The following is a 10,000-nucleotide window of genomic DNA, read 5'->3' on the forward strand; positions in this document are numbered from 1 at the left end:
AATGCACTGAGACATGTAACACTCTTAGCACTCACTAAGATGATCCAGTGACTCAGTCAGGACTGGCACTCATCAGCAACAGGCTACCACAAACCTACACAATGCTAGTGCATGATATCCAAGCACTTCTTTTACTATCTGCAGACAAAAAGGTGGATTCCTTCTCATGTAGGCATCAGAGGCAATGAAATTGTTGATCAGGCAATTAGGGACATCATTCTTGATACAGAAAACCCTCTATAACTGGAACTCTGTGAGACATGATGACTTGTCAAAAAAATCCATACACAAAGGTGGGATAGAGACCTCACAACTTACTACTAGCTACTGCATTAGGTACAATCAAATCTGACACATCTCCATCACCTTGGGCATGCTCCAACCAACGTCGTCCTGATGTGGCTTTACTCAGGCTAAGAATAGGACACTGTGGGCTACAGGCCCATATACACTGTCTGCATCTTGGCGACAGCTCGCACGGTCAGTGGTGCCTACATCAAGGGGAAACAATTGAACACTTTCTTTTCCACTGCCTTCATTTCCAGTCTCTGAATGACCCTTCGGTCCAGTCTGTCTGCATTAGGTGTGCAATGTCTGACCTTTTCAGTTCTGCTGGATGGGGCAATCTTTGACCTTCCCCTTCGTAAAATAGTTCTAGAAAGGATATAGGACTTTATCACCAAAAGTGGACAACTCTTTCACATATAGATAGATGCTTGTAGCTGCATGATAGTTGTCTACCTCTTGCCATACACAACTCTGTAAGTCCAATAATTTTTCTTTACATGACAGATGGTTTGCAGCGGGGCTCATGTGATTCCATCCAAGCAGCCCTAATCAACAACAACAACAACAACAACCCAGACCTAACTTGGTGAGCACAGGTAATTTGAATTCATCATTGACTGTCTCCATTAAAGCAAGTTGGAGCAGAAATGTGGCAGTGGTGAATCCCCAGACTGTCAAGACAGGCCATGGTGATGGCCAGCATAGCAGGGTGTGATAAGAAAAACTGATCATTGATAATGAGAACCTTATTGGTGATAATAACTGGTAGTAAATATTGCCTAGTGACCAATAACCAATAAGTTCATAAATCCAAATTTCTGATACTAGCAATAGCGATATTGATATTTCAAATATAAAAGTTGATAAATTCAAAACCTAATTTTCATATTTATATTAGAAATATTAGAAAAGTAGAAAACAAAAAAAATCAATGTTTATCCTGCAAGTTTGAAAAAAAAAAAAATCATATTTCAATAAGAAAATTATTTGATTGAAATCAGATTTATTTGATTTAAATAGATTTTTTATTTAGATTTTTGTTTTAATCTTTTGTTGCCATCAGTATTAAATGAAATCATAGGGAGATCATACCAGATACTGGGACAGAGAGGTTAGAACTCCTCAAGTTACATCTTGTACCTACTTGCTGCAAGGTGAATAGGGACTACACACACATTAAGAAGGTTGCCCATTTGCCTCGCTGCACCTGGGACTCAAACCCAGCCTTCCTTGCTTGTTAACTGATTGCACTTTTCTTCTCTTGTAATCCCTATATAACCATACACTTTTTATCTGCCATGTCCCTCACTAACTTCTTTAATCACTTGTATCAATGTATCCTTAATTTTTCTTATATTTGCTGCTTAACCACCTTTGCAAACCTAACTTTTTCATCCTTTTGTTCTTTTTCCATGCCTTCCTCCACTCTTTCAGCTTTATTTTACTCACTGCTCCTTCCCATGCCTCTACCTTAGCGCCCACCTTTTCCTTTAGCCCCTCCAATGCCACTTCATAGTCCTTACACTTCTCCTTAAGGGCACTATTTTTATTTTTTTTTATTTTTTTATTTCTTCCAATGTTATCTTCATCTCATTGCTCATCTTCACATCATTCTCTAATTCACCACATTTCACTTTCAGCTCTTGATTTTTCTCAAACAACTGATCTTGCCTCTCAAGTATTCCAGCAATCCCTTCCCTCTTTTTTTTCCATTGATATTATTTTTCTTTGTTGGTTCTTTCCTCTTTAAAACCCCAAAACTCCCTTGCAGTACTCCTATATGTTCGATTTTCCATACAGCTAAGTCTTCTATGTGGTTCTCTGTCAAAAGCCTTTCTGATATCTAAATATAGTGACCACCCATCTATCTCTCCCTTGCACCTCATCTATTACCTGTGTGTAGAAGCTTAGTAGATTTGTTATGCATGATCTTCCTTTTCTGAATCTAAATTGAGAGTTATTTATGATTTCATTTTCCTCCAGATATTCTAACCATTTTTTCTTTAATCACAGTGTCACAGATCTTTCCCTACAACACTAGTCAGTGACACAGGTCTGTAATTTAAGGGCTTATGCTAAATTAGAAGAGAATTTCTTTATTATTATTATTATTATTATCATTATTGTTGTTTTCAGTAATACTCATAATTAGAATCACGGCAACATCATCATTTAAACTGTACATTTCTTTCAGATGGGAAGCGGAGTCTTGGACCACAATAGAAATATAGTGGAAGCATCACACAAGTAATGAGGCGATGGAGATGCCTTATTAAGTATTATGGAGTTGAGAGCATAGCTGTTTCCAGTCATTGCTGTCATCACAAAACTTGGAACTGCTGAGACCATAATGGAAAAGACTCCTGGTTCATTGTCAGTGACAAGGTGTATTTCTGAGAGACAGGGAAATTTGAAAGTATTTGGTGAGACAAGTTGCAGTAAAAATATTGTGCTGAAAGAAAAGAATAGTTGCCATGCTGAAAGTAAGGTGATGGTGGAGTGTGTGAGCAGCACAACAGAGCAGAGTCCACTCACAGCCCACAAAAAGCTGTCTCTTCCTTCCAAGTGTGCATCACTAAACATGGCACCAATGTCACAAGTGCAGAGAAATGAGGAAAAATATATGCATTCAAAAACATATGAAAGCAGAGAAGCATCCAAGTTCAAACCAGTTGATTTATGTCGCTCATCACTATCGAGAGAAAGGGACAAGGACAGGAAGAGGGAGAAACAACACCAAGAGACATTTTCAGCATCAAAAAGTGACATGATATCCCATGCTCAAAGCTCCGTGAAGAAACGGATCCCAAAGAGAAACACACTAGTTGATCCAGAAATATCCTCTTCCTCATTGGTCTTACAATCACGAAGAAGTTCTTTTTCCTCTACAACTGAGAAATGGCCTGGGTCTCCCACGTATGCTAGGTGTAGTAGTAGTAGTAGTTATTCTGAACATGATCCTAAGTCTCGTAGTAAACATGAAAAATATGCCAAATCTTCTGGAAACCCAAGCATCTCAAGAAATCATGCATTCCGAGAGAACAGTTGCCAGGATTCAAGAAGGCAGAAGCATTACTGGCAAGATGGAAAAATGGGTAGTAGAGGAAAGAGCCACAATGGAGGTCGCAGTTCATTTCAGTCCAGTAGGAACAGAGAACGAAACATATATAAGAAAATGTCAAAGAACAAAATCAGAAAAATCAGAAATAATATAGAGATGATAAGCAGTAAAGAAATGGTAGAGAAAACAGTTAAAGAAATAAAAAGCAATTTAGAGAAAATGAGTAGTGATCTCCCACAGTCATCAGTAGATTCTCTGGAAACAGTTAAAGAGTCAACATCACAAGAGAGAAAAGGATGCCGTGAGGAATCCATGGATGACAACCAACTTGTTCCTTTCCTCCCGTCATCCCGATGTTGTTCACCACCTCCGCGTCCAGCCACTGTGGAGAAGTACTGGTCAGATGCAGATGAAACAGAAACTGAAAGTGATTCAGAAAAGCACTTATTGCATGTTCATTCTGTCAACATTGTGCTAAATTATTTGAAAGATAATTCTCAGAAATATTATGTTGATGGAAAGAAAATAAGCAAACAAAGAAATATTAAACATAAAAAATCGAAAGGGCACGTCAATAAAATTTTTTCTTGTGACTCTTACTCAGAATCAGACAGTGCTTGGTCAAAGTCAAGGTATTCCAGGGGCCACTTTGAGGCCTTCACTGTGAGAGAGAATCAGTCACAACCACCTATAGAATCCAATGGCCTTGGTCTCTCAATATCAAAGTTGCATGCCAAAAGTAGAGATTCATATTCCAGGCCTCCCTCGGAGGACACTGACTTCTTTGACAGAAAGTCATTACATTCTCCCAGTCGTGACAGTCATCACTGCACAAGTGTAAACTCTCCCGCAATCTTGCAAGAAAGTTCCTCGACAAATAGAGATTCACATTCTCCAACTAAGTATGAAGATCACAGGTATAGACAATCACCTTCCCACAAAAACAGGAGAGGTTTCCAGTGGGATAGAGGATCAAGTTCAGCCTCAAGACACTGGAGAGATAGAGCATCAAGTTCACCTTCGAGACACAGGCGATCACGTTCACCCTCAGGACACAGGCGATCACGTTCACCCTCAGGACACAGGCGATCACGTTCACCCTCAGGACACAGGCGATCACGTTCACCCTCAGGACACAGGCGATCACGTTCACCCTCAGGACACAGGCGATCACGTTCACCCTTGAGACACAAGCGATCACATTCACCCTTGAGACACATGCGATCACTTTCACCCTCGAGACACAGGCAATCACGTTCACCCTCAGGACACAGGCGATTGCGTTCACCCTCGAAACTCAGGCGATCACGTTCGCCTTCGGGACACAAGCGATCACATTCACCCTCGAGACACAGGCGATCACGTTCACCCTCAAGACACAGGCGATCATGTTCACCTTCGAGACATGAAACAAGTTCCTACAGAAAGTCGTATTTTCCATTGAGTTACAGTGGAGGCCTCCATGAAAATAGAGAGTCTCCATCCTATACATGGTACTCCAGGTCATCATTGCATCCTTTCACTGAGGATTCTTTAAGTAACAGGGGATCACCATCCTGGACATGGGATGCAGAAGACTCACTGGCAAACAAAAGGTTGACATCCATGCTTCATGAACCACATTCCATCTCAAAACAAGAACTTTCTCCTGAAAGCTTGCATAGATATGGCATTAAACGTAGCCATTACTCTGAAGATTTGTGTAATGAATTCATGAACACTCAAAAGAAGTCCAAGACAGGCTCTGAGAATTATGCACCTGGCAAAGGCAAAGGAGCCAAGAAAACTTTGAGAATAGATAAAACTGATTTTGTTGAAAATTCTCTTTCAGTTGATACAAGAAAAAGCAAGAGGAGAGAAGACAGAACAGCACTAGAAATTAATACTTTTCAAACTGATGATGGTAGCAATGATGACCTCATTGTGTCAAACATTAGGACTATAATAAATCAGGAATCAAGCTGTGAAAGATCAACACTAAACAATATGAAGAAAAATATTTCACAAAGATACCAGCAAGTGAAGAAAGAAAATGAAATGAAACTCCCACTGACATTTGGCAGAGGGGCCAAGAAAATATTGAGAATAGATAAAACCTTTGATTGTGTTGAAAATTCGTTTTCAGTTGACACAAGAGAAAACAAGATTAGAGAAGACAGAACAGCATCAGAAGTTAATGCTTTTCAAACTGATGATGGTGGTTATGATGATGATGATGATGATGAGCCAATTATTGATCGGCCAGAGGATTACCTCAATACGTCAAGCACTATGACCACATATCGACCATCCTTTGTGCCAGACACACATGACAGAGAGAAGCTTGCTGGCTTAGCTGAAACTAATAGATTGTTTGAGTCTCATGAGGACGTTAGTGTGGCTGGACCTTCTGTTATCACAAGTTTGCCTACTCCTGATGGAAAAGAACAGGATGATTCATCACACAGGTTGAGTGACTTAGAATGTGATCGAATGATAGAGAATGTAGACAGTGCTGTATCTCAGGTCAGCTCATCAAGTGCATCCCTGGAGCCTGGTCTCTCTGGAATGACCACATCAGCAAAGTCTGATGTATTTAACTTATCATTAACTTTTAAAGAAGTAACTACAAAGTCTGCCAAAAGTGAAGAAAAGAAAGCAGTTTTGACTCTCAATTCTGAAGAAATGAGTACTCTTTTGAGTTTGATAGAATTAGCAAAGAATCATGTGGCAACTGGAAAAGACCTATCTTCAAACTTCCCCCAGGTGTTGCAAACTTGTCAGGATGCCAGTAATAGTAATGCAACTGAACCACAAGGGATGCACAGTGGAAAGAACCAACAGCAGCCTAGCATTTCTCAGGGCAGTACTGACATGCAAGACATAGCTGAGAATGAAAATGCTAGAGCTACTTCTTTGGAGAGTATTGACATGGATGACATATCTAACAGTGAAAAGAATGCCACAGCCACTACTGAGAGTGGTGGCATAATTGACATACCTGAGAGTGAAAGGAATGTCAGAGCCACTACTGGGTGTGCTAGTACCATGCATGACATACCTGAGAGTGAAAGATATGTCAGAGCCATTAGTGAGGCTGCCATGGATGACGTAACTGAGAGTGAAAGGAATGTCAGAGCCATTACTGAGAATGCTGCCATGGATGACATAACTGAGAGTGAAAGGAATGTCAGAGCCACTGTTTCTATTAATGAGCGGATGAAGAACAAAACCAAAACTGTAAATTATACCAAAGATGTAATTTCTAAAAATGAATGTAAACAAGGGGCTATAAAGAACATTAAGCCTATTTCTTGCAAGAGTAACATCAAGAACAACAAGGTCATTAATGATGGACAAAGTGCAAAGCATGTTGCATCTAGAATTAACAAGAAGATTGGCAGAATTCCTAAAGATAAAACAGATGAGACCATCCTAAAAAAGAAAAAGTCAAATGATCACCTTTCACAGTCTAAAGCTGATGATAAGCATCCACAGAGTAGGAACAGAGGTCAAGGAAGCAAGACAGATGGCAAGCAACTGAAAATTATGAAAAATCCTGAGCAGTCTTCAAGAGAGAATCTTGATGAAACAACACAAGAACTTGTCAAAGGAAAAGCACAGTCACCAAAGAAGAAGCTGCATGATGTGAAAGATGTATCCAGTAGTAAAAAGAAAAACATTCAACATGATGAGAATAGCCAATTTTCAAAGAATGGCACTAAAAGTTCAGTCTTTGAAAGAACCTTCAAACTAATGCAGTCTGTCAAAGTGGATGTCTCTCTTTCCCAGGAAACTATTGCTTTATGTAAGAGAGTGAAGCATCACCAAGGGATTACAGAACACAAAAACCAAAAGAAATGGCTGAAGAAGGTTGGTAAAAGAATCTTTATGAATGATTTATCTGATTCTGAAGATGATTCTTCATCTACCAAACTAGAGAAAGATGAGTCCCCTGAGGCTGGTAAGCAGCCACGAGAGATGCATCCACTCTACCAAAAGACCTCTGTCCCAGACCATTCTGTAAGTGTATGTCTTTTTTGTAAATGTAATCTTAAATTTGATGAACTCAGTACTGTTTCTCTGAACACTGGTACTGTCACTTTGAAGTGCAGAAACTGTCACACCTATAGAAAAATGGAGAAAGTGCTGTCACTGCAATGCTATGCTGGATCACCTAGTTTCCAAAATATTGCCTCAACAGCGAGTGAAGCAACAGGGACTTCAGAAGGCAACAATAACTGTGAAGTCAATAAAAAAAGAAATTTGACAGCATCTTCAAAACAGAGGAAAAATGAAAACATAAGGAAGAAAGATGGATCCTTAAAAAGAACCCACTCCACTAAGCAAGCAAGTAAGGAAAAGGGATATTCTCAACAAAAGTAAATGTAAATAGTGTAAAAGAGAAAAAAAAAAACTCCAGCTTGTCAAAAAGTTATAGAAGAGATCAACCTGGATGATGACGAAAATGCTTCAAAAACTGTATCAGTTTGCAGGGAAAATAAATGCCAAAGTGACAGAAGGGAGACTGAAAAAAGCATATCTTCAAACAGACACAAACTCAACGATGATTAAAGAGAAAGAATTAGCCAAGTCTACCTCCAAATATCCCCAACTTTGTTCATCCTGTTTTTCATCTCGCATGATGATAAGGGATTTTTTGAATGCCTAAAATTGAAAGATCACTTTCCTGATGAAGACAGATGCAACAAGAAACAGCAAACATCTGCAAAGCAAAAAAATGATGATCAGGCAACTGCACATTCTGACAAATCCACCGAAATTGTGAAATCCACTGCAACTACCAGGATGGACAAAGGTCCTGAGGTCAGTGATGCTGTGAAAATCAGCATCAGTGCTAAATCTGCTTTGAATACTGATTCCAAGATGGAAGGCAGAAAGTCAGCCACACCTGGGTCCTTGACAACCATTACAACACCCACCCAGTCGTCTCCCTCCAGTGCAACCTTTGAAGCAACTGTGCCTCAAGAATCTAATGCAACTTCTGAATTCATAACCATTAAACCCCATCTTGAAACTAGAAAGAGCCCTGAAACTAAAACCAACCCTAAAACTAAATGTGTCTTAGAAGAAATTAAGCAGCCATAGAGACTAGAGAGGGCTCACTGACCACAAATCAGCAATAATACAGGCATGAGTGGTAGCTCACCAAGCTTTACCAGTTTCCTTATGCAGGTTTTAACCAGCAGCATCCTTTTCTTGAATGTTTCATGAAGAAAGTGGTGATCATTTTCATATTTTTTTTATTACCAACTTCTAAATTTCTATAGGTATGAAACAAGACGAAGATGAAGATTTCACCGTCACATAGAAGCAGAGAAATTCACAGAAGATGGATTTCTAGTCATAAGTAGTGCTTCTCAACACAACTGTCCCTTGTCTCTGGTGGTCGGGTGTTTGCCATCTTGTAAGTAGTCAGGGCCTTGTAACTTGTACTACTCTCTCTCTATTCTCTTAAAATAGATATTTTATGGAACAAAACTATTCTCGAATAATTAACTTTTTAAAATCAGTAGAGTACATAATTATAAGTCTAGAATAAGCTGCTGTTCTAAATTCACATTGATTTTTTCCCTAATTGTATTGAATTATGTTTTTTCTTAACATTCAGTCAACAAAATGAAGTTCTCAGATAAACAGAGCATATGAAGAGGGATAGTTATCATTTGTATGGAAATTATCATGAATGTGTGCCAAAGCATTGACTTCCTGTGCATTACATGAATAAAATAATACCATCAGTATAGTGGAAAACTGGTGTCACATTTGTAATCTGTTTCCTTTAATAGATATTTAAATGAAAATAGTTTAATGTATATTGATTGTACAGAAGTGTAGGTGTGGCATTGTATTGCAGTCTTATTTTTCCTAGTATGGAAGCATGCAAGGTGAATTTATCTGTAGAGCACCTCATGATGAAAAATGTGTTATTCATCATAAGGTGATCTAAAGATTAATTATGGAGTGAATGTGTGGTAAAATAATTTACCAGCAATGATCAAATGAAATGAATTAATTTTTGTACAGTATTATTATAGAGGATTGGATGAATTTATATTTTTCTATTCTCATAAAGATAATGAAATATGAATTTCAAGTTATTTATTTTGTAAAAGTGAATGTATGTCATAATAAAGAACTAAGCTGTCTTTTTTGTTCTTTAAATTCATCAAAGTTTCAGATGAATATTCTAATTCTTGAGTAGCTTTCAATGTGCAATTTTAGTGTGGATATCTATATCATAATTTATCTTGTGTTCTTTGTTCTGCGGAAGACAGCAGCTCCAGCGCCTGACTGTTGGGATGTGTATCTAAACTTATAAATGACCAGCCACTAGCACGAAATATTGAAAATGTACTCGTGTTTTATTAATTCAAGTTATAGACAACAAGAATTTGCGTCTATTGAAAAAAAAATCACTATAGTTCTGATCTCTCTCTCTCTCTCTCTCTCTCTCTCTCTCTCCACTTATTCGGGTACAACATCTCATGCATTATCGTCGACGTATGTCTATTTTAAAGCTATTGTGTAATGAAAATGATTGTCAATGTTAGAACATTTTTTAAATTAGGGGTAGACTAAATCAGTCTTCAGTCTCCTTAGATGGGCAGGGATGAAGGGTTTGATCAAATATAAGCATCACGGGTTTGA

At 38.5% G+C, this 10,000-nt stretch overlaps 1 protein-coding gene and 1 long non-coding RNA gene across 9 annotated transcripts in view; one reads left to right on the forward strand and one right to left on the reverse strand.

Annotated features, from left to right (window-relative positions):
• Nucleotides 1-9,498, forward strand: part of LOC123507878 (serine/arginine repetitive matrix protein 2-like) — a 14,560-nt gene extending 5,062 nt beyond the window's left edge. For 3 of the 8 annotated variants that reach the window (XM_045261154.1, XM_045261155.1, XM_045261152.1), the window contains exons 2-3: nt 793-884; nt 2,483-9,498. In XM_045261154.1, the coding sequence (XP_045117089.1) occupies nt 2,639-7,714 (5,076 nt within the window). In that variant the 5' untranslated portion in view covers nt 793-884; nt 2,483-2,638 and the 3' untranslated portion in view covers nt 7,715-9,498. Of the gene's footprint in view, nt 481-792; nt 885-2,482 lie in introns of all 8 variants that reach the window. The other 5 variants (XM_045261157.1, XM_045261160.1, XM_045261153.1 and 2 more) reach the window with 3 other exon arrangements.
• The window catches only part of LOC123507885, a 75,236-nt gene that overhangs the window by 64,122 nt on the left and 1,114 nt on the right, over nt 1-10,000 (reverse strand). The window lies entirely within an intron of this gene.

The sequence above is a fragment of the Portunus trituberculatus genome, chromosome 23 (genome assembly GCF_017591435.1).
Source record: "Portunus trituberculatus isolate SZX2019 chromosome 23, ASM1759143v1, whole genome shotgun sequence".
In the NCBI taxonomy this organism is placed as follows: domain Eukaryota; kingdom Metazoa; phylum Arthropoda; class Malacostraca; order Decapoda; family Portunidae; genus Portunus; species Portunus trituberculatus.